This window comes from Halichoeres trimaculatus, unplaced genomic scaffold (genome assembly GCF_033239565.1).
Source record: "Halichoeres trimaculatus isolate MK-OKI-2021-1 unplaced genomic scaffold, fHalTri1.1 fHalTri1_scaffold_5, whole genome shotgun sequence".
Taxonomy (NCBI): Eukaryota; Metazoa; Chordata; class Actinopteri; order Labriformes; family Labridae; genus Halichoeres; species Halichoeres trimaculatus.
The window spans coordinates 11,165,850-11,191,320 of record NW_027437183.1 but is presented as its reverse complement, the minus strand read 5'-3'; the positions used below and the strand labels follow the sequence as shown (position 1 = coordinate 11,191,320).

Below are 25,471 nucleotides of genomic sequence, written 5' to 3'. Positions count from 1 at the left end.
TACTTGGCAAACATGAAAGAAAATAAAGTATCAAAGCTTGCAAGAAGCAATGGCTGGCGCCAAAGTCAAGATCCTCGGGATGTGCTGAGTTTTTTTCCATTAACACCACCATCATCGTTATTTGTGATATGAAACACACCTCAGTGGCGTAAATAGACGCTGGATGTGTCTGGACTTGTCTTGCTGTATGTAACACATCCCTGTAAAGCAATCTTGGTTGCTGGCATCTGGCTTCCCTCTCTCTGCCAGCTGTCTCCGTCCTCCGCTCGTACTGTTTGTTCCTCCGCGGATGCCGTACGACACTGTTGTCAACAAACATGGCGTCCTCAATGTCACTTCTCGGCTTGAGACGTTTGTCTTTGATAAATGCCGCTTCTAAATTGCTTCTGAATCCTGTCAGGTAAGGTCAAAGTATTCTTTTACTATTTTTTTGGTCGTATGTGTCTTTTTGAGTAGTTTTAAATTGAGTATTTCGCTGAAAGTCGCCCACAGACCGAGCATGAAGGCCCAACGTCTAGCATGTCAAAGGCTAGTGAGTGATTTTAAGCTAACACAGCATTTAAACAAAGCCTGTTCACATATTTCGTCTCACATTGCTAATATTTTCAAGTTTACACATATAACTACATTCTCTCTCAATAACTTTGTCCTTAAAGTGAGTTGGTGTTCCGCTATTGTCAATGTTAACCTGTGTCCTTAAAGCACTCGGCTAACCTGCTAATTAGCCAGCAGTTGCTTCAGCTGTGTGCGGTCAACTTGTAATCACTGGTTTCTTGATGAGTTACAGTTTATTGTTGTTCACTGTTCCACACGTCTGCTTGCCATTCAATTTTTTATTTAGACAGACTTGGGCTTTGTTAAATGACTAACCTCAAAAAGACTGAACACAGCTAACTTTTACATGACTGCTAGCTAGCATTGTAGTGAAGAGTCGTACCTATTTTCTCTTATACTGCAGTGGTGGCCAAAATTATTAGAACATCTTAAAGATCTTGAAATATTTTGCCCCCAAATCGTGATTATAAAACATGCAATTGATTTGTTTTATGGGTATTTTTATGGCTAGTTCAACAAAAACAGACATAACCTATTAGATATGAAACAAAAATGTTTTAACTGTTTCACCACTGTATATAGCATCAGATAACACATTAAAGGGGCTTAACATGTTCTAGCAGCATGATAAGTTATCTGATTTGTGTTGGTAATTTGTGGTTAATGAACTCTTAAAAATAAGCTGTTCTGCACACTACTGGACAAATATTTGTTGTGCTTTGAGATACAGATTACTTTTGAACTCTTGGAGCAATAATTAATATTACTGATGATAAAATGTTGAACTCTGATCCAGTCTATTTTCACGTATTTCTTGTGCTGCACCTCAACATTTTACCACATTGTCAACTAAGTTTTACCTGATGTTCTTTCATTTACCCTTGGAATCACTGATGGCAATCATATATTCTAAAAAGTAAATATTTTACAGTCATCAGTTTGGGACACGTTTAAAAACTTTAGCAGTTAAAATCATGGAGATGCTATTGGGATGGGAACTGTTTAAATTTTATTGATTGTCATTTCAGATTTTTTAGACTTTTGTTTACATTCCATTATCTTTGTTGAGTAAATAAATGTTGAATTGAACTAGGCCTTAGTGATAAAACAATAAAGATATATATTGGTAAATAACTTTTCCTTGATAGACATATGACACAAGGTGGATAGAATTCATTCATTCATGTTTTGACAGACATATGATTAGCCAATCATATCTGGGAGGAGGAGGTGCAAATATAATCATTTAGCACTCGCAGAGTGATTTGTCAAACCTACATCTGTTAGCACCACTGTTTTTGCGTCTATATTTACTAGTTTGAAAAGCACAGTGTTACAAATGGCTGCGGTCTTTGTTGTGCAGAGGTTCAGTGAAAAACAAAAAAAAAGAGAAAGTCTTTGAGTGCGTACCAACACAGTTGGACTGTCAGAAATAAAAATAGTAGAGACATATTGTCCATCCAACATTACCATTTCTGAGCTTTGATTTTTTTTTTTTTTTAACTGGGGCTTTGTGTTTTCGGCGGCTGCACTGGTCTCCACCCATACACAATGGGTGTGCATGGACCTCCTTCTTTGTCTGCCAGTGGCTCAGCTGAAGGACCACTGCTACTGAATGATCCCCTGACTGTTGACAAGGCACTTGCGATCAAGGGCTTGTGCCACATCAGACACAGCAGCCTGTGACCAAAACATCCAACTCCATGGCTTCAAACTTTATTTTCATTTACGGCCACTCTGCTTTCCCAAAATCTCCATGATGACAGCAGGTGACACGCTAAATCCTCATTTACAGAGGCCCGTTTGCTCCTGTTATAAATTGCAAACACAGTCTTAGTAGATCACCTGCAACACTAACTAATAACAAAAGTAAAGTAGAATTACCTGTTTTATTTATCTAAAGTAGTTGTATCATGTTCTTCAGTATATCTGCCACATTCAACCTCTGACAAAAAAATAAACCAAGTCAAAAATAATCTTCTGACGTCTTCAGACGTCTTCTTACGCTTGACAAGATAGTTACTTGATTTATATTGTGATAAATATCAATATCGACATCTGTGAAGAAAAATATTATGATAGGATATTTTCTCAAAACCCCCTCAATTGAACAAAAATAGCCCGTTGTTGTTAAAGCAACAGAAGTAAACTGTCTGCTTTGACAAGGTTTCTCTCCTTACAACTCCTCTTCACGTAGTACATCACAAAAGGTGTATTAAAATGTCAGCACAGTAGATCCAGCAGGCCAGTGAGTAAAAATTCTGTAGACTGCAAAATTCCCACTGAGGCTTAATCCTGAAAGATTTATGTTTCTGTTAGGAACAGACACTCTGTTAACATGGAGATAGATACTTTAATACCTCATTTGGATGCTTTCTTGGCATTGAGAGCAGCATGAGATTATGTTTTTCAGTCTTTGATTCATTTAGTGAGCTGGATGAGCTTCCTTCCCCAGTTATCATTGAAACCTGGCTTGCACTTCACTTAATTTTCCATCCAGATCCAACAGTTAAAAACATTACAACAGTGCCATGTAGAGGCAGCTACCTGAAAAAAATCCACTCTTAGATTTAATCTGTAGGTGTGCAGAAAATTTTGATGGTGTCAGTCAAAAAGATTTACCTGTATGGATTAATGCAAAGGCTTTCAAGTTGTATTTCTTTTCTTTCCAAGCCTGTCGGACAATTTTAAATCTTCCATTTATTAACAAATAGTTGTAAAGGGTAGAAGTTCCTGAAATAGCAAACACTGACACAGGGTAGGTTCAAAATAATTTCTTAAAGATACTGATTGTAAGAAATTGAAGTCTTTAACAGCAAAGACAGGTAGTTGGAATAGAGGGTTGTTCTTTGAAACAAAATCTCCTCAGTGAAGTAAAGGCAAAGCCTGATCAATCATTGAACAAAGAGTTTAACAGTCTGTAGCACATGTTTTTCATTCCAAAAGTAACAACAATTTATTGAGGATCAAACCTAGTTTCGATAATGATCATTCAACTCTGCCTTTAATGGTGAATGAATCTTTGCTTTTTTAAATAAAACAAGTTATTTTGTTAAATGATCTACTTCTCCCAGCAGACAAAAGTGCAAAGTATTAAAAAACAGTTTGACAGAAACCTACTTTGACTTATTTGAGAAGCTGTAAGAAGCAAAAATTAGTTATTTTCATTTCACAAACAACTCAAAATGATGACCAGATTTGAAAATAACAGTCTAAGACTTCTCACTTCAATTTCTTATCAGTGCTGATAATAAATCCATTCAGCACAGACTAATTTTCCAATTTGTATTATTTGTTATGAGATTATTCTAAAGGATTTTGTCCTTTCAGAAATGGGATGTTTTCTTTTAACCTCAATCTGTGTTCAAACTTTAAACCATAAATCACAGATGTGTTAGTCACAAAGGTGAAACTGATTTGTCCTTAGAATTTTATAACTACAAGGTGAGACTCCTGAAGAATGTCCTTGTGCAAAAGTCATACATTTTGCAATAAATGTAAGATTGTAATTATCTGGTAATTACTTAGAATCCAATGATCTCAGATAGCCCCGTCCTGGATGGTGATGGCACGTCGTCGTTTTGTGACAGGACACGGCTGCACATTCACAAAGAGCTACACAGTCCTCGCCTGACAGTTGACCGCAGCCAACATTAAGCACGTCCTGTCATTAGGATGAGAACGAGAGTCTGCCAGAGATTCACCAGACAGAACTAATAGGTGGCGGGGGGGATTCCCTCCACGTCTCTTCCTTTTTCTCTGTGTCCTCGCCCCACCGCTTTCTCCAAGATACTCTCTGTTAGCAGAGGTTAACTCGTTGGAGTAATTTACCTCTTTGTCACTTGTCTGCCTTTGGCTGTTTGTGCTTTGCGTGTAATGTCTACCTAATGGTTTTCAGGTCTACAAGCACAACCACGTCGAGGCTGGCAGAGAAACCAGGACAAGACACGCAACTTATCACAGTTGATGAGAAATTGGTAAGTATCCCTCCCCGTTCAACGTGACACACTGATTGTCGTTTGTCTGGTCTACCAATTACCTCGCTGGAAAACTTGTTAAAAAACGCTCCTATTCTCTGCTGCCAAAATCTGCTTGCATTAGACAGTAGGCTTTTGTAACATTATGATGGAAAGGGCAAATGTTATCATTGGTAGTTCTGTCTGTGCTCACAGCTCCCAATAATCCTCTCTGCGGGACCCTTCCAACTTTTGATAACAACTCATTAAAAAGGTGACTGCAATTACTGAATAGATTACTCAATAGAGTTTAGGTGAAAAAGTATTTCAACATCATAATTCACTATTGTTGATTCACTAGAGTTCAAAGAAGCTTTAGTTTAGCTTATACAAAAGCAATCCTAACAGAGCCAAACTTACAATCAGCAGTTTCTGTGAAGGTTTTTTTTGTGTTCTTGTCATTTGTTGAACACATCCTATCTGTTAGGACGCATTAGACTTTGTGAAAATTACAATTTAAACATTCTGACCTCATGTTAACTTTAGATTTTGGACCTTTAATTATCATCTTTTCAATCTGTAACATGAATAAAGAGGAAGTCAAAGTCCCATATTCACAAGTTTTAACAGCGTCATTTGTACTTTACAGTCACTGACCAAGGAACAGAGGGAAACTTTGATCTTAAATTCAGCAGATTTGGGTGTAACTCAGTGCAGGGTTTCTATTTCTGCCTTTGATTCTATCACAGTGAGAAAACAACAGAGCAGCTAATATCAACAGTACAAGTAAAGATATTACAGTCTATGAGATGTCGTGTTGCCGTAATATGCATGAGTTGTATCTGAGCTTAAGTTAATAAAACACTTTCTAAAGGTTGGATAAAGACAGTGATTCTGTCTTTCGGCATCACAGGTGATTTATTTCATTGTTTTGAAAGTGTCGAAGCTTCGGTACATGCCCGAGGCTTCATAGCTGGAATCAACCACAGCAGATGGATACCGAGTGTTTCTTCCATACTCCTGTTCTTAGGAATTATCTTTGATGCGCTACATGTCCAGTCCACTTCTGTGTGATCTTATCCAGTTGGAAAGGAATGCATAATGACACGTCTGATTAATACCTAGCATTTTAGCTGTTCTCTGCTTGATAAGCTACTCTATGAAAATGTGTTGAGAAGTTTAGCATTTATTTATATGACATTTATTCAGTGCACTATTTCTTAACTTAAATTGTGTATATATTTTTTATTCTACTCTGTGCAAAGTTCTTTATTTAATATTGTAATTATTATTATTTTTCTCTACTACTTAAGCTCTATTTTTTTCTACTTTCTGTAATTCTATTCACAATATTTATACTGAGAGAGTGCATTTTAAACCAGAGTCAAATTCCATGTATTCTTGAAAATACTTGGCAAATAAAGTTGATGCTGATTCTGAGAAGCCTGCTCCATTGGTTGATGTTTTAACCGTCTAAGACTGCCAGCATCCCAACTTTAGGAATCTCATCAGCCAGGAAACACTGTCCGCTGACTTCATGCACTGCAAAAAACTGAAATCTTATCAAGTGTTTTTAAAGTAAAGTAAAGTTCTTTTTAAAGTAAGAATTGTCTTATTATACTCGATATGAGCCACTTTCAACTTATCAGTACAGAAAAATGTCTTGTTTCAAGTTATCAGAGTACAAAAATGAGGTTTGAATCGCTTGTAACCAGTAAAAAAATCTGCCAATGGAACAAGAAAAAATTGCTTGAAAATTTCCTCGAGACTAGTACAATATCTTAATACAAGTAACTTTTCTCTTGTTCCATTGGCAGATTTTTTTTTGCTGGTTACGTGCAATTCAGACCTCATTTTTGTCCTTAAATAACTTAAAACAAGAAAATTTTCTGGATTGGTATTGTGAATTAGGCTCATATTGAGTCTAAAAAGGAATTTTCTACTGATAATAAGACAAAAACACTTGATAAGATTTCAGTTTTTGCAGTGTGCACATCAGCATCAAACATCCCAGACAAACAGATGTCATCTTGGGCTTGTATGAGATTGTCTTGGTCTGTCTGTTTGTGTGGGGTTGCTGTTTCAGAGCCCAGTTTGGTCTCTGTTAGTGACAGAGTGCCAGGCTCTGGGTTCTCATTGCTGGGTCAACAGGATTTCATTTTCCTGCATCTGTGAGGGGAAGGTAGAGCACCTTACGTTTGCCTACTTTGTTGCAAGAAGTAGCTGATTGGTTGGAGATAAAAACAGTCAGATGTTTGATAATTGAAAATTTGAGGTGTGATTATTTGCTTAGTTTCTGCGTCTTTCTTCTGCAGTGGTTGCTTTTGCTTCCTGTGTCTATCAAAATTGTTTGTGCTTTACTGAACATCTAACATTTAAGTAGCAAAACTGTTCCTGTTTTAAAGCTATCACACAGTTTTTGTCGTTTAAAGTCAGGAGCTTTATCTGTTGCTTTGTTTCAGGCATCTCCGTCTGAATATTGGACTTGTCCTCTGGTTGTTTGTACATGTGCAAGTAAATCTAGTTTCCTGGCCAAAGGTTAATTATGAAGTCGTTATTCAGAGCTGCATTTCTCTGAATGATGCGGTACAGCTCTAATAAGCTTTATGTTTCATCAAACAAACAGGGTCTTTAGTGCCTCTTTTCATGAAGTGCCAGAGCACAGACTAAACAGCAGCGAGTATTTCATCCAGCCAAGGTTAGCGATGCACCGACTGTTCAAAACAAAGACGGATCTTTGAAGTGAAAGCGTTGTCATTAAGAGACAGAGGAGATAGGAGATAACGGAGAAAGAGGGAGTTTGGGGAGAATGTGGGAGTCTGTTGTGGACTTGTCTGGGGGGGTTTGCTGTGTGTGGGCAGCGTCAGTGCGCTTTTGTTCCAGACCAAAGCTGACCATACTGGCAGACAAACCTTTGGCTGGGCGGAGTGTCTGTCTCTGTCCTCTCAGTAGGGGCCACTGAGAGGAACAGCAGAGGAGAGGAAAAAAAGGGCCTCTAAAAAATGGGGAGGGGGTGAAAGAAAAGAAGCTTGCATGGAAAAAAGTTTGTGAGACACCCTGAGACTCACGAAAAAGACAGTGGCCACTTCAGTGTTGTCGGCCACAGAGGTTCCTTTGTGGCATGCTGTTGCTGGCGACGGCGGGAAGTACTCTAATGCTCACCCAGACAGGCCAAAAAGAGAGGCCCTCAGCTGTTTACAGTACAGTGGTCTCCGTCTCACATGGAAGAGGGCAATGAGAGCATTCTCCCTTTTGGGCATTCAGCGTATGTCAGCACGCTACTCATTCATCAGCCTGTCAATAAGTGTGAATTGCTTTCTGGTTAGACCAATCAAACAAAGGTCTCGATCCACTGAGGGGTTATGCCGGGTTTGCACGCTGTCTCCCTGGAGCAGCCAGAGGAGAAAGTGGTGTGCCGCTTGTTCTGTAGTGAACTTTTCTGAATAACCTCATTTAGATGATGTTGCATTTTGGCCAGGGCAAATGATATTCTGAATACACTCCAAAAACTCTGTCTGAACGTTTGTGTGACACTCATTATCTTGTCCTTGGGTCTCGTCTGTCCAAAAAATGCAAAGCTTTACAGGAACTCGCGTCTCTGCAGTTTGTTCAGACATCTCCATTACAGGCAAATTTAGGCCGTGAAGGACGAGAAGCTCCTGCAGGTTAAACACAACTAATCCAGTGAAGAAGACTTTAAAGGGCATTTCTGTAGATTTTTTTTACTGAGGATTTGGACAGAAAATAAAACACAACTTTTAGTGATCATTTATTAATTCAAGGTTCCTGAATCAGTGTTTTTAATAGTTCTTGGTATAACTTCATTCTGCATTTCAAGGCTTAAGCTCTTAAAGATTTCTTTTGGGGGGTTTCAGACTTGCATCTTTACATTTCTGATCAATGTGAAAGTGCTCATCTGTCATTTAGTTGCAAGTCAAACTAAAACAAGGTGTAGAAACAAGTGTACACCACCACATAGGTGGAGAGTGATTAGCTGTGGTCAGCCAATGAAAATGATCTGGCACATTGCAGCTTAGGATCTGGGCCTAGCGATGAAAACGGACCATTTTTACTGATGGTTAAAAAAAAATGATTAGCAGTATACATGGGCCAGGCTAACACCTTAATAGAGAATTAAATTTAATGGTGGTAGACCCCAACAATACAGGGGCTAACAACAAACTTGTAAGGCTGTTTTAAAGATGGCAGACATTGTGCTTATGTATTGCCGTTAGGATGAAATATGCAAAGAGAACGGATATTTAGAAATCAAATTAATCTTTTGGAAAACTGTGAAAATGTGTAGATACTAGGGGTGTAACGATACACAAAAATCACGGTTCGGTACGTACCTTGGTTTTAGGGTCATGATTCGGTACATTTTGGGTACAGTATGGAACATCGCAAAACCATTTGCTTGTTTAGCATGTTTATTAAACCAAAAACTTGCCATTTTACAGCGAGGGGGGAGGCTCTTCAAGCTCCGGTTGTCGTTAGCACAACATGATGCACAATTCAGACACAAGCTCCTGTGGCTAGGGAAGCTCTTTGATATACATCTTCCGATTCGTTCACCGTGAGACGTCACGTCCACATGATATGCAAATGATCGCAAAGCACCAATCACAGACCACTTTCCTCATGAATATTAAAACACCTTCCCTGATCAGCCAATCATAGACGAGTACTTACTTGAATATTAAAGAGCCATGTGCAGCAGCTGACGTAAACTTACTGTACTTGTTTGAATACAGCACTGTACCGAACCGAAAGGCCTTATGGAGGGGTTCGGCACGAATACATGTACCGTCACACTCCTAGTAGATACACAACAAATTTAGATTTAGGAAAAGCAACATTTTTAATTTTTTATCACTGTTTGTGTGGAGTATGTATGCACAATTTGAATTTGTTGGATAGAGGGTTTCTGGGAAGTTCACCAGAGAAATGTCATTTTGCACCTGCCTCGCTGTCATGATGCAGTTGGTTAATTGGCCAATTTTTCGTAGCTGTATATGCAGCTAATGCTGCTGCGTCCATAACTGTACGTTCTGACTAAATGTCCTGTTTGTGTAATACCTGGACATGCATTTTCACCTAAGATGACAGTGGAGATTAAAAGAAATGCTAAAAGAGAATAAATAATGAAATTAGACACGTAACACGGAGACAGTGACCCACGGAGACAGTTAAGTTACAGGGCTACAGTAAAAAATGAATCCGATTTTTGAAGCTTTGAGTGTTCATTACTTTGTCAAAAATAGAACATGTACAACAAATACTAGTCTTATTAAAAAATGACAATTTTTCATAATTTTTACTGTTGAATTGTTGCGGTAAGGCATCTCATGACAGGAGAAGAAGAATCAATTCGCGAAAAAAGACAAAAACATTAGCAACTGTCACTGAAAATACGGATGTAAAGCTGTGAGATCCAGATGGAGAAAATCAGAGGGACTAAGAATGGCGGCGATAAAGTAGAAACAGACAAGCATTGGCTGAATAGATACTACTGACTATTGAAAGTGTTAAGCTTGGATTGCCCTTCTCCAGGCTACAGGTACTTTGTGTCTGAAGACACTAAATCTCACAGTGTAAGCTTTCAAAACATTCGTGAACTCATTTTTTTGATTTCGAATTAAAGGATAAAATAAAATTTTGGAAATTGTGATGACTGTGAAATATTTCTGACTTTTTTGGGGGTTGAACTATTTCAGAATCAGTTATTTATTTATCAGCAGCTTCATTAAGGAACAAATAGCCTGTTGCAGATTTTGCCTGTTTCATTTTCTTTCATTGTGTTAAAATGCTCAGAAACCTGAAAAACAAGCTTCAAGCAAAGCTCTGAGGGCATTGTCTGAATTTCAGAAATGATGCCGAGGAGAAAGACCTGCGTGATGGAGCTCCAGTGCCCAAAGCTGTTCCCTAGAGTGCCCATGCCGACCTGCTTTTGTTTGTAATTACTGTTTGATTAAGCATGCTGGGCAGCTCTCAGGGTCCGGCTGGCTGGCCACTGATACACAGCTTTACACGGAATGTCTGTGACCTTGCTCAATTAGAGGCCGGCCTTTGCTTTACTCTCTGGCCCTCTGCAGAAACAACCGCCGTTATAACCTCAGCAGCTGCTTCAGTGTGCTATAATACAATATCTACGCGTCTGCTCCTGCTTCAGCTGCAGCCAAGTGCACTCCCTCTCTGCACATAAAGACAACACCATAATCTTAAAGCGCTTGTGAAGCCTTGTTATAGAGTTCTCTAAAGGCACTAGGGTTTTACGAGACAGAGGAGGACAGTTATTAGAGTGTGGGGAATAGAATGAGGGAGGCAGGAGGAAGACGAGGAGAGGAATAGAGGATTAAATTAGTAACAAGCATTTGATGCTCAGCATGTTGAGTTAACTTACTTAAAATGTTTGGTCTCTTGCAAATTTAGAGCACAATGCTCACTTGGCAAGTAATTTAACATCTGGAGGAAAGCTGTGGGTTTGATGGCAGTGAGTTTGTCCAGTCTAAAGGCAGGTTGTTGGCTGATTTGAAAGGCACAAATTGAAATCAGATTGAGAGATAGTTCAGTCAAGATTAATCATGCAGAGGTATCAGAGAAGTGGTCACAGAGGTCACTCAAACACAGCTGATAAGCTGAAGATCATCTGGTAGTTGAGGATTTGCTCGTTGAAAAAATCCCTTTCAGAAAAAAAAAACAGTCATGAGGGAAAGTTCAAGGAGGTTTTGAAACATGAAAGTGTGAAAGGCGACAGAGACCCTTCATCACAATGAGAACCCATCCAGTCTCTCTGCGTGGATATATTTAGCCCGTGCGGTTTAAATCTGCAGTACAGGGGTGTATGTATTCTCTAAGCCCGTCTAGCCTCAGACACAGAGTGACCTACAGTGCAGCAGACCACATTCACCACCCCACCCCCCTCCTCTCCCTCTCATCCTCCTCTCCCACCCTTCCTCCCTCCACCGCTCATACAGACAACTTAAGTGTCTGTTTTGTCTGGTTGCCCTCTCATACGACGTGCTTATGCAGAAAAAAAAAAGAAAAAAATCTGTCTGAGTTTGGAGTGGTGGGTCAGAGGATGTTGGTCTTTGAAGAGTGCCAGACAAGAGGCTTTATTATGTATCATCCACTAAATAGTATTTCATTCATTAACACTCTCTTCCACAGAGACTAAGCCTCTTAAGAGGACTCCTCAGCCCTGTCAGCGCCGGCTAGTTTTAGGAAGTGTCTAGCTGTTAAGTGTTGTGTTTGCAGAGCCGATTAAAAAAAGGTTTGCTTTTTCTGTTTGACCACACTCTTATTTATTCAGGAGTTGGGAGCAAACAGGGAGCAAACAGCTCATTTTTTAAGTTTTATAAAATAGTTTTGGAGGCTTGCACAGTTCTGGTTCTTTTCTTTTCAAAAAGTCAAAGCAATAGTTAGAATATTTTCAGAAAGTGATACGGCTGATACACAAAGATATGGGTGCTTTCTGCTCATATTCTGCGCTCAGTTTGTGTGGATTTCTGCAAATTTTCTGTCAGTTTATGAACCAAACCATATGTTTACAGTCAAATTGAAAATCATGAAAGCAACATAGAGCAGTGAAGCCAACAATTCAAGCTTGACCAACAATTCAAGCTTGACCAGCAAAACACATCAAAGGAGGAAACTTGAAAATACATGAAAATCAGAAGAATAGGAGTGAATCCTCGCCAATTCCTCTTATTGTCTTTCTAGCATTTTCTGTCCACACGTCATGATAAATTCTCTGATCTCACAGACTGACCCTGTCTGAACACCAGAGCCACATTTTTAGACTTTTCTGGGGATAATCTAAACTTTATGCCTAGATTTTGTGTGAAATGCAATCCTGCAAATTGACACTTGCAGTGAACTCTGTCTTGTATCATTCCATCCTTGTTTGTTTCCTATTTAGGTCAGGTCAGTGATGAACTGAGCTCACAGAAACAGGTCATTACTGAGGAAGCTGATTTTGCCCACTTTATAAACCACAATAATTCTGTTGTTGTAAAATCACCAAATCTGACTGAGAGTTTTTAAAGTTTACGCTCAGAGTGGTATTTGTTCTTTTATTTACACCATCTGTCATATTCATAAGCGCCCTCTCCTCTGTCCACTCTCTTCGATCCTCACCGGTATGTGTAACGTGAGATTCGAGATGACCCTCATGCCAGCTGCTCTTCGCTCTACAGCGTCGGACCCCTCCCACACACGAGCAAGCTACATCATATTTGTTTCCATTAGAGACGCCCCCTCCGTCCAATCAGTAATTGGCGTGCTCCCTCCTCTCCAAAGATGTCTGAAGGTGGGCTGATGAGTGACGCTCCAGGTCTGGGTGTGGGGGGTTAAGGGTGATGTGTTTTAACTTTCACCACATGCTGACTCGACATGATTCAGCTCAGTCTGCCCTTTGACCCCTCGTGGCTGCCGAGCTGCAGCTTTGGCATACGGGTTCATGGGGTTATGATGGTCTGGACTCGTGTCCCGGCTTTCACTCCAGTATGCACCATTACCTAAACCGAGTGGCCAAGATGCTTGAAGTGTTTTGTTTGAGGTGGACATGCAGAGGCTTCCTTTATTTGTTTATTTGTTTGGTTAGTGTATCAACAGGAAAAACATCCTGTGCCTCAGTTTAGATTTACAAACCATAACAAGTCTTAAAGTTCAAACTGTGGGTTCAGGAGGTTTTCCCAGTATCTGCCTTTTTATCTTCCCAGAATCATAAAACACGAATCATTTGCTTTGTCTGTTCAAGATAAGAGAACTGTACAAAATATTTCTAAGCCAAGAGTGACGCTTTAAATTGTGAGATATCAGATCAAAAACATCAGCTGATACAGGGGGATGAGTTTCGAATTAGGTACTCTGAAAGGTACCAACCAAATTCCATCTGTAGTACCAAGAACTGTTTCATGTAAAATTAAATGGTACCAAGTAGAGCCCGACCGATATGGGGTTTTTGGGGCCGATACCAATACCGATACTGGGGGCAAAAAAAAGCCGATATCCAATCTATCGGCTGATATCCGATATATTGACCCATATTCGATATATCAGCTGATGTATCTAATAAATTCATTGATATACACAGGATATATACTGTATATGAACACAAAACATAATAATACCCATATGATTCAAGACAGAGTCAGAACACTATTGAATTAAAACAAGGAACTTAAATTTTAAAACTGTAAACATATGAACTGTAGTGTTAACCAATGATAAATAAGAACAAGCTGTAAACACAATAATAAATAAATAAGTCAAACTTCAAACACAGTAAGTAGAAAAAAAAGTCAAACTGTAAACACACAATGAGCAACTTACACAACGTTAAAACGCTGTGTGATAGTCTTACATTAGATAATGGTGGACGTGTGAAATGACAGTACTTTTTATCTCTGTTCATCTCTCAAGAAAGCAACTTGAACGACGTTAAAACGCCGTTCTATAGTCTTACTTTACATAATGGTGGACGGAGCAGGCGGGCACTCGGGCAGTGTGCAGCCCAACACACAGGAACAGGAGTGACAGAATCTTCGCAGAGCAAAATTTTATAATCGGCTACATTTTGGCCGATGTTAATTAATCAGTTACAGGCATAACCGGCCCGATTAATCAGGCTCTAGTACCAAGTTTCGTTACCTAGACACATCCTTGTGACTGTGAGGAGGGAGTGGAAGAGTCGGTGATTTTCCATGCTGGACATGAACTAACCAAATTAAAATATCTTTGAGATTTTATTATTAATCAAATAAAAATTCATTGCCACATAAACACATATAAAAGCACCAAATATTGGCACAGTTGAGTATTGATATTGAGTGCTAGGTACTGGGCATCAATACTGTATCGATTCAAATGTGAAAGGTGACCATCCCTAGCTTATACCAAAGCTAAAGTATTCGTATTAGTATTGGGACTCAAAAAGTTGGAATGGTGCAAAAATATTCAAAAATGTGAAGGAGGTCATGTACATGACTAAAGTCAACTTCTTTGATTTAGTTTCACACATAGTCTGAAGTGATTTACTCATTTTAAGTGCTCTGACGTCTTGTGACGCAGTCGCCTGCTGACAGCGGTCTGAATAGCTGCGCCTGTATGCTTAGCTCCTGGATAGGAGCTCAAACAGAAGCACTTTGGTGATATTTTTATCCCTTTTGACACAAAGTGCATATCCCTTTTGACTTGTCAGCTGACCTGTTTGGGAGTTTTTCAAAGTGACAGGCCATTCAAAAGCGTGGTCATGTTTTATTTTTTCGTCATGGCAGTAGGAGCAGGGAGCCACCTGTGTCTTAACTGTGGTGTGCTCACAGGAAATTAAACCTTAAAAAGATGTTACGCTATGATTTCAGACCTTAACGCATCAATTAGATTCAGATAGTTAAATGTTGGCTTCAGCCCAAATGGCCTGGCTGTGAATGGTTCTTTTTATTTTTTTTGTGTAAAATGTTTGAAAAAAAGTTTGTTTTGCTGTAAGTTTCTGTAAAGACCCTTCATGTTCGCTGTGTCTCAGGTAATCTCATGTGGGTGGTTTTACTGGAGAGCGGATCATTTTCCCGGAGTTATAATTGAGCCGTCCTGAATTATTAGAGGAACAGATGTGAATCTGCTTTTAATGCTTTTCTGCAGACTTAAAATAATCCTGCATTACTGTCCAAGGCTCCACGGGAGTATCAGATGATTGACTTGACTATTCAGTTCACTAAGTGAGAGAACAGTGATGTGTTCAGTAGATCCTTAAACGTTGGCTTTTTTAAGTCCTGGTCCACATTTGGAGCAGTCTGTGGGCTGCCACTCAACCATCCCTTTACCATTCAGACTTAAACCGAGTCTGTGGCTGTGTGGCTTGACTTGATCATTCCTCACATGCATCAGAAAGTGAGGTCTGATATTCTTTTTTACATTTTTATAATGTAAATGTTCACCTGTAGGTCATTTGACAGTAACAAGGCTTGGAAGGATCTCCTGTTTCTTTCAGTGGTTCAGTTTTGTGTCTTGGCTCCCTGACGGCTGTTTCCTCATTTAAAAAAACAACCAGAGTAGTAGGGGAGGCATCCTCTGATGTAAGTGCAGATTATTCAACAAGTGTTTGGTTTTTGAGCTAATTCTCACCTTAAATTTTCTCAGAGGAAGGTTTTCTTTATCGTTAGCTTTTGTGAAATCTTCAGCTCCAGCTTATCCCGACCTTTGGATCTTGTGTATCCAGAAACCTTCCATCCCAGGTCTCTGTCGGAGCATTAGGGGTACCAGCTTTTAGCATTCTGGTGGGCCCGCCGGCCCCACAGCGACAAGCCCCTATGCTCTTTATTTGGCTCATAGCCTGGAGGTGTCAGAAATATCGACACGCTTTCACGTGACGGAGACTTTGCCAGGCCTTTCTTAAGCCCAGCATTCTGCCTGCCCAGCCAGGTATTGTAGGGCCCCGTGAAGGCCCTGTGAATAGTGTCAAACTTGATAGTTCTCATTTTGCTTCCTGTACATGGCAGAAGAAAAAGTGCCCACCGTGTGGGTTTTCCTTTTGTGATGCTCCTCTCTAGTCCTCCTGGGAACACAGCGCATTCCAGCCACCATCTTTCCCTTTGTGAATCCGGGTATTGTGGCTGAGTCTGTTATGCCGATAACCCCGCTAGCTCTCAGTGTAATGCATGCAAGTATCATAGGAGTCTAGACTCGTATTTCTGCAAACAATGCCAGATAATGAGCTGAGTGTTTTCAGTGATTTGGCAGAGCTTTTGTTTTGACACATCCTCTCTCATTCATGAAGGGCCTTTTGTGCTCATCCACGCCGAAGATGTGATTTAAGGTCTGCTACATCTGGACAAATTACGGCTCCAGTTTACCATACATGGGCCTCATGTGTCAGTTATGGTTTACGTAACGTACATACATGTAACCATAGTCCGGCCTGCTAATCCCAGGGGTATCATTTCTAAAGTGTCTCAGGGAGATTTCATGCCTCTGTCCACAGAGTCGAGCCGAGCACAGAGCCGCTAAATGTTTCTGACTGCAAATTTGATTTACCTAAAACTCAGAAGGTACTTTTTGTCCATTATGTTTTCCTCTTGACTCCAAATGTGCAACGGTTCAGTGGGAACAAAGTATTTTAATGGCTCTTGTTCTCTCTCCAAAATTCTCAGCAAGTTTTTCTTACCTCTCACATTTGGAGTAAAGAGCCTTTGAACATCATCCATGAAAATAACAGCTCACATCCTGCAGAAAGGCGTTTGTAAAAACATGTTGATTACCTGCTGCACGGTCCAGCCTGAGAAAAGAATAACCTGGCACCGCTCTCACACTTCTGGTGCGCTGTTGTGTCATGGAGCTCCCACCATCAGCCCCTTTGGGTGAAGAGAACATGTTTTCTTCCTCTCTGTGACAAGAAGGAATTGTTAAGGTTAAGTAGATAGGGCAGCCGGAAATAATTACCGAGCACTTGTGAAGTTTTTTTTCCCTCCTTTGTTCGTCTTTCCCCTTTCATTGGAACAATCTTTTCAGTGTGCAGATCTTGTTTATGATTAAATTCTGTCTGGTCTGGCCTCCGAGCATGGCGAAAGATGTCTCCCTGAAACCAGAAGTAGTTTCGCAGTCGGACCTGTAATTTACGCGGCTTAAATACCACCGGACCCTCCTCTGCCAAGGGAAAGGCTGGCTTTTGTGTGGAGTTCATGCAAAACGACCCCCTTTCTACAAATCAACGGGCAGATGACAGACGATGTTGAAAATTTGATTCTTTGAAGTCGTAATGGCCATTGAAATGTGTAAAACTCTGGTCTTGAAAGGGGAGCACCCTGGAAAGCTCTCAGTCTTGGGTGGCTGGTGCCTGCTTGCTGGGAGGTTCGTCTGTGTTTTGTCGCCGACTGCCCGTTGCTTGTTTGCTAATTCCCTGAAGAATTGGACCAGATCCTTGATAGGAGCCTGAAGGGGCTCCAGTTGCTCAGGAAGATGCTCCTCCTCCTCCTCTTGTCATGCTGCCCTACTTTTTGACGATCTAAAATAAATCAACTTAAGTGCAAAGCATTCATTTCATCCGGGATGCAAGAATGACGATGACAAGAAAGCCGATATTCTATCGCTCATAATGACATTTCTGGCGCTCCTGAGCTGTACCTTTCTTACTGTTGTTCAGTCGTTACCTTCTGATCTGCTGCTCAGCCTCTCGAACACAGTTGAACTTTTACAACTTAATAAAAAACGACATCAAAGAAAAGTTTTAAATGCTTAGTAATGTTCTGTTTTTGTGTTGAATGATGATTATTGCATCACATTTTTTATTTGTTAGAAAAAAACAATAAAAATCATGACGATGTGACACTTTTTGGAACTCTTTCCTCACATTTTTTCTAACATCTGGAAAACAAGATTTGCAGGCTGTGACATCTCCACACAACACTGTGGTTTTAACAATGGTTTCTATTTTTTCATCACTCAGAGATTCTGAAAGTGAGAACATCAGATCACACAAACCATAAAAAAACACCAAACAATCCAAACTTTGAGTTCATTTTACCATGCGGATAAGAACATCCACTCCACAGGAGCTTCGTCTTTCGTTGTTCCTGACACCAAGGATGTTCTTGAGCTTTCCTGACCTCGATATTTACAGCAGAAAATAAATCTCATCTGAATGATTCAAAGAGCAAAAACATAAAACATGAAATATGTGATACAAGCGCTGGTTTTCTTAAATCCTTTTTCTGACACGAGAACATGTCTGAGCTTCAAGCTGTGTTTTTTTACCACACCTGCAGAGTTCAGAACAATCTGTTTCTAACAACAATCATGCCTCACTTCAGCTCAGGAAGCAAAAACTGTCCGTCACTTAGTCAAACAAAAGTCAGCGACTGAAGAATGAATCAGTTTGTTCAGCTACAGCAGCATAAAGGAGCAGATTTAACTGTTTAGTCTTTTACCCAGCAGCCCCTCTGACTGAGAGATGTTCCTCTTCTCTGTCTCTTTCAGGACATCACCACTCTGACGGGTGTCCCAGAGGAGCACATCAAAACACGTAAAGTCCACATCTTTGTCCCTGCAAAGACGGCCATGCAGTCTGGAATCAACAGCACCAAGAAGTGGAAGATGGACTTTGACACCAGAGAGCGCTGGGAGAACCCGCTGATGGGCTGGGCCTCGACGTAAGAGCCTCTCACCTGCACCTGATGATGTCTGCTGAGCAGAGACATTTCCTCTAATCATCAAACACCTCAGATGTTATTTTCCTGCATGTTGTCTAACAGCGCTCTCTCTTCTTTCAGTGCTGATCCGTTGTCCAACATGATGCTCACTTTCAGCTCCAAGGAGGACGCCATCGCTTTTGCTGAGAAGAATGGTGAGATCAACTCAAAATATTCAGCTTTCACATTGAAGCCAGGCTTAAGCTTTCTGTCAGATCATACATCATAGATTTCATAAGGGGTTTGTTTACTTTGGCTTTTTTCCTTTTGGAGAGAGGACAGTGAATAGAGGAGGACGCTGGGAGACAGAAAAGGCCTTAGAAATAATAACGATTTAAATAATACATTTGTTTATTACAGCAGCTTTAAAACATGGTTTTTAAAAAGTGCTGACCGACAGACAAAACTGTTCACAAACACAAAGCAAGACCCCGTTGTTTATCGACCCAACGTTAGGAACCCAAGAAACAAAAGAACTGAACAACATGAAGTGAGACCTAGAAGACCAAAGATGTCAGATGATTAGAGAAGATAGAGGCAAAATCAGTTAAAATTAAATTAACATAAAGAAATAGATAGGAATTGTAAAGGCAGATTGAGCTTTTAAAAGAGAAATGAGAGATAAAACACATTGAGGAGTTGTAGTCAGTTAAAGGTTCGTGGAGAAGGAACAGAGATCAAAGCATTTAAATGTATCAAAACATAAAAATAAAGACATGATTTTAAAAAAACTGCATGTGCAATGATTTTTTAACACAGACCAAGAAGAGGTTCTTCGAATAAGAGCAATAGCACAACAAAAAGTGGGAATATATGAAAAATTAAACTGTAAGACGCAGAATATGAAAAGAAAGAAAGAAAAGAGACAGTTAAAGTTGATGAGAAGATGACATTTTATTAAAGTGAGTCTTTTGACATGGGTGTAAAGAAGTGAAGTGTAATTGATTTCCTGTTTTACAGAAAAATTAGTGGATTTAATTCAAATGATTCATTTATAAACAAAACATGAAATCATGACACATTTATAAAATAGAAAAAGAAAGCGTGTCTCTTTAAGACTCTAAATGTGATCAGCTGCTCCTTATTCCTGTGGAAGATAAATCACACAAGTTCACACAAACATGTACACTTATATTCACTTTATTGATACAAATTTAGAGACAATGTTATATTAAATGTAGAACTTTGTTAAAAAGATCGAAGTAGAAAATTTACAGAGGTATCAGCTCCTCTTTAAACTTACGACCAGACTCCTGCAGATAAACTCATCCTTTTGTCTTCACCCGGGGTTGAGATCATGGTCTGTTTTATTTTCACAGCATATTAAAGCTTTCAAATGAGGTGATATTTGTTGGATTAATACAGCACCTGATAAAATACCTTCATGAAGTCACCCTGTGGGCCTCATTACAAGTCATAAAACATGAAGGGGATACCTGTGACTGGCTCACACAGTCCTGGAGGAACTTCACACACTCCTCTGTTGGTGAAAGTGAACCGTGCTTGATGTAGTTTCGTGTCCAGCTTCAGAAAGTTCCCTCAGACTGAGAGAAGCAAACCATCTGTGAGAGTTTGTTGAAGTTAAGCAAAGGAAACTGACTTAGTCTGTTTACTGCAACATGAGAGTGATTAGTGCTGATCTGACTCCACACAGCCTGTTGCTGTCTGACTAACACCTCATCTTGGTTGGAACTGGTCCAAAGTGAATATACGTGATATTCTCGCCCTCATCACTTACTCTGCTGTTTTTCTTTCAGGCTGGAGCTACGACATCACAGAGAAGAGGAGCTCAAAGCCTCGTGTCAAGTCCTACGGAGCGAACTTCTCCTGGAACAAGAGGACCAGGAGGTCTGCGAAGTAAAGTGAAGACAGCCACCTGTCGGCTGCTCTGACCTCAGTGTCCCTCTGCTGACCTGTATCATTCTTGTCAATAAATGCATAATTATATATGTGTGAACCAAACATTCGGGTCATTATCGCCTTATTCTTCAAACACTCACCTCATTACTGACTACCAAACGTGGTGCGCTCTGTTAATGAAGTGTTTGTTCCCTGAGCCGGGTTGTGCAACAGCAAACAAAGAGGAACATATTAATACAATTAGAAGCAGTTTAAACACAGGGATGAGTGTATCTGTGGGCTCAAACCAGTGACATTTTTCCTGAGTGAGTGTTTGTTTCCGTGCCGGCACCTAAACCCAGTTTCGTTTTCCTCTGGAGCAGAGCAAACCTGGAATTCTCTGTTGAACCTGTTTTTGTTTTTGTTTCTCTTTTTTTTCACTTCAGCATCTGCAGAGCAGTAAAGTTTCCTCATCTTTTATGAACATACACTCCACAGTTAACCTCCATACCTCTGAAATGAGTCTTGTTGCATTAAATGTGAGTAATATCCGTGGTGTCGTTCATGTGGAAGTGCAGGAGGGTTCAGGAAGGAAGAAATTCACATAAACTAAAGCTGCACAGACCATTTCTTTCACCAAAGCAATACATTTTAATAACGGTTTTAGATTCCCTTAGCTGTTTGTTCTACACAGTTTCATACATTTGGGGGGGGAGGCTAGCAAGTTCTTTACAAATTGGACTGGAAAATGGCTTTCATCATTTTTTTATAGGCAGCATTTTAAGCTTTAAGTTGAAGTAGCTGTGGACCTGTCAGTTTCTTATTTGTGCTTCAGGGATGAAATCTTGAAGATAAAAAAAAATCACCAGCAACAAACCCATGTCCCATGGTGTGATTTGTGTCATGTAGCTGTTCACAGAAGTTATGTGTCAAAATACTTATGCTGAGTAATTTGCTCTGCAGTTTCCTCGTCTGCATCAGAAAAAAAAAAACAGACTACTTAGAAAAACAGTTCCTGCTCAAAACTATGGTGATATAGTGAGAATATGACTGTACTTTTAAACAGAAATGCAGTCAGTATTTTGCATATGGAAACCAATTTCAGCCAGCAAAATAAATTAAAAAAAAAAAAGAAAAATTTGGTAAGTTACAACTATGACATTGTATCTCATAGTTATGACTTGTCCAGTTCAAAAAATAATAATGGTAAATAAATAAATAAAAAGAAGACAGAAAAAAAACAAAAACAAAACAAGTTTTTTTTGCTATTACTTGAGGCATGAACGAGCTTCCATCAAACATTCACTTCACCCAGCTGTCAGGTAGCTCACTGTTGCGTCATTTTTGACAGAGCTGTTCGTTTGAGCTCTACGACTCATTTATCAAGATCATCTCTTGGGTTTTTATCCTCATTTTAATGAGACAGCTTCAGAAAGAGACACAGGAATGATAAGTACCAATTCATGTGGGACTGACCATTGAGCCTTAAACCAGAACAGTGAAGACCACATCCTCTGTACATGGGGCGCCTGAGCTGAACCAGAGGCCCTCTCTTAGCTGGGTTTGGTATAAAACAAAGAATGTTCTTATCTTCCCTTAACGTGTCTCTACTCCTAAACGAAGACAGAGGTCAGGTTTGTCATGCAGCTGAATTAGTCAGCTTCTACCCTGATGAGTTTTATGTGGAGCATACTATGATTTAAGAGTCTCTTAATCTTTACCGCTTGTTGTCTAAAAACAAAAGTTAAAGCCAAAACGTTTGGAAAAGCCATAAATTCCTTGTAATGTTCAGCTATTCACACTTGGCAGTGCACTTGATGCCAGCGCTTGTTTATGGCCTTTGTGTTCAGTAAACAGTGGTGTTACTCTGCGCCCAGTCCCAAACTGCGTGACTGCACTGACATTCACACACCAATCATGAGCGCCTAATTGGTATAGCCCTTCGTTAATTAACGCACCGCGTTGCAAATCTTTCACAGACTTGCGCTCGCTATTTATTTTGCTCTGTCACTCGGTACATCAAAAGAGCCGATCTGATATGAGCGTAATGGTCCGGCTGAACGGCAGGACATGAATGACAGCATGTGTTGCCTTTCCCTTTGAAATCCGCTCGGAGAGAAGCAGCGAGGGAAAAACGCTTTTGGCACAACTTTGTGTCATAAAAGTTGAAAGCATTCCGCATGTCTTGGCCTATAAGCACAATAATGTATGTGAAATGAGAGCGGCGGCGCAGTGGCATTGTTCAAAATCATCATTACAGTGCAAAATTCAGCAAAAGAACCGCTCTGCTCAGTCAGGACACAAACTTTGGCTCTGAGAGTCCAGAGCTCCGCAGAAACAAAGATACGTGGTGTTGGTGGATCTGGAAAGCTTAATAACAGGTTTGAATGTCGCTGGTTGAGAAACAGACTCAAATCATTACTGATGCCTCTATAAAAGTTACAAAGCTGAAAAGAGCTTCAGCCAAAAGTTTATATTCCCATCATTTAAGCCTGAAGCCTCTACCCTGGAGTCACGTAAGACGATAGCAGCATGCTGCAGAAAACATTTTCTATAAGCAGAGTTTTGGTAGCGAAACCTTTGACTGTTAAAAGAAGCAGATTGAACAGTCATTTAAAACGTACAAGTGTAGCAACGAGATAAAAGGTTCTGCTTTGTCCACATGAAGTGCCAAAAACGTTCCTCACTGGAGCTTTAACCTGACATCACATGTCTTCAACAGCAATATTTCCAAGTTTGGGCTCACTTCATGTTCTTTTTGGTGTTGAGAAGTTCAGAGTTGTGTACCGAAAAGAAGTCCCAATTTACGGTGTGATCCCTAAAGTCCTCCAACTAGGGGACACTGAGGTTGCTCTGCAGCAAAAGTAGGGATGGGTACCTTTCACATTTGAAACAATATGGCCGATACTAGGTACCTGGCAATCAGTGCTGTTACTCAACAGTACCATTTTTCAGTATTTTTTTTGTGTTTATGTGGTAAAAAATACTAATTTGTTTGATAACAAAGTATAAAGTTCTTTTTAGATTTAACATGTTTATTCTTCATCATAAAACCTTGCAATGCTGTGTTCATGTCCAGCATGGAAAATCGCCTACGCTTCCACTCTCTCACAGTCACAAGGATGCATTTAGGTACCTAAACATGGAACCTTTTGATTTTACATGAATCAGTACTTGGTACTTTTGACATAATTCAGTCAGTCTCTATAAAAGTACAAAATTCGGTACCCACCTCTCAGCAAAAGGCATAAGAAGAACTTGAGCTATTACTCTGAACCAGTGACATAAATATTAATAGACACCCTAAACAAATCTGACAAATGTTCCCTTTGTTATGATGCCAGAATGGTTCAAATAGACCTTGTAGATTCAGAGATATACATAATTTTTCTAGCAGAGACCAAAAAAAAAAAGCCTGTGTCCACAGCTGGTTCTCCTTTTCACACTGCTTTTGTTCAAGAAAACTTTTACAGAATGCAAAGCGACAAGGTCTGATTTTTTTTATTTAAAAAAAAATATATATATTTTGTGATTTTTTTTGTAGATAGCATTATTGTTTGAAACTTAAAAACAAACAAACTTTCTAAACTCAGTTTGTGCAAAGTTTAGTGTCTAGAAGGTGAGCAGTGTGATTCCTGGTTATGTCCAACCAGAGCTCATCTACCAGCTCCAACCTCACCAAGCAGAGCTAACGTAACCTTGCTCGTCATTTTATTGATGAACTCTTAACTTTCTTCTGCTCTTCTGTCCTTTTTCTTTTCAACAGTCCAGCTCTAGTGACCGTTATTACGACAGAATAAATCCACAAAGTCCTTTTCTTCAGGAAAAAGAACAGATCTTACGTCTCACCGCTAAACTTTGCCGATGTAATGTTGTCAATGTTGGTCAAGAACTTTTGGTCGAGGTGCCATAAATCGATTCGTGTTTGTCAGGAAAAGCAACAGATACTGAAAAGTAGCATTCAAAAATAACAGATTAAAGCGCTTAAAATCTGATTTGAAATTGTGGATTATGAACAGAAAATATAAAAAAGCAAAACTATTTCAGGATTAATTAGACTGGATTCCAGACTTTCTTTTGTATCTGTGACCCCCACCATCCAAATTAAAGATCACAAATTTAATAAACTCTGGAAATTTAGAGAGAAACAAAAGCAATAGTTCAGTTCTTCTGTCTGAACTGAATCCTGTTGAAGAGGTAAGTGAAAGATCTATATTTAGTCCCACCTCCCTCTTTTTGAAAGACTGAATGTTTTTCTATTTGGCTCTTTTTCTAAACTCCACAAGCTTAACCTTGTAAACCATCACTGTACTGAGGTGGCAGCTCTAGCTGTACACTACAGCATGTTTAACACATTTACACATAGCACACACATGACATATGTGCTGGGTAAATTAGGAAGCAAAGACAGATCTGAAATGTGCAACACACATCGTAGCAGCTGCTCATTATCACAGTGTTTTATAGTGTTTTAGTCTCTAACACTATCAGGGTGTTTCATTGTTTTATGGGTCAAAAAATAATTGGCTTCACCAGCTGGAAAACACAGCAGAGAGAAAACACTGAGCTGGACCACGATGGAGGGGAGTGTCCATTCAGGATTCAAGCTTTAAAGAGCTGAGAAGGAAATGTGGCTCGCAGGAGTCAGAGTTAGAGACAAATAAAGATCAGAGAGTGTACTGAGGGAGTCCAGGAGGAGAAGAGTGTCTCAAACTAATGTGGATGACATCTTAACCCACCATGATTTGAGGTTATTTCCTGTTTCAGAGAGCACTCAGCTCCCTGCACTCTGTTTGAGAGCAGGCCGGACACTATCGAGCTGAACGCCCCGCTTTGGCTCTGCAGCTGGACACAAGACCTGATGTCAGAGTTTTAGTTTGAACACATGCCAAGATGCTATTTGTTAATGGAGCTTCTCTAAATAACACACACACCTTC

General features: G+C 39.8%; 1 protein-coding gene across 1 annotated transcript; it reads left to right on the top strand.

Moving 5' to 3' along the window:
* The first annotated feature begins 242 nt into the window (after positions 1-242).
* On the top strand, positions 243-20,656 carry ndufs4 (NADH:ubiquinone oxidoreductase subunit S4). The gene is made up of 5 exons (XM_074670688.1): positions 243-400; positions 4,454-4,532; positions 18,483-18,655; positions 18,776-18,849; positions 20,452-20,656. The coding sequence occupies exons 1-5, from the start codon at positions 318-320 to the stop codon at positions 20,553-20,555; spliced, it is 513 nt and encodes a 170-aa protein (XP_074526789.1). The 5' UTR covers positions 243-317; the 3' UTR covers positions 20,556-20,656.
* Positions 20,657-25,471: the final 4,815 nt, after the last annotated feature.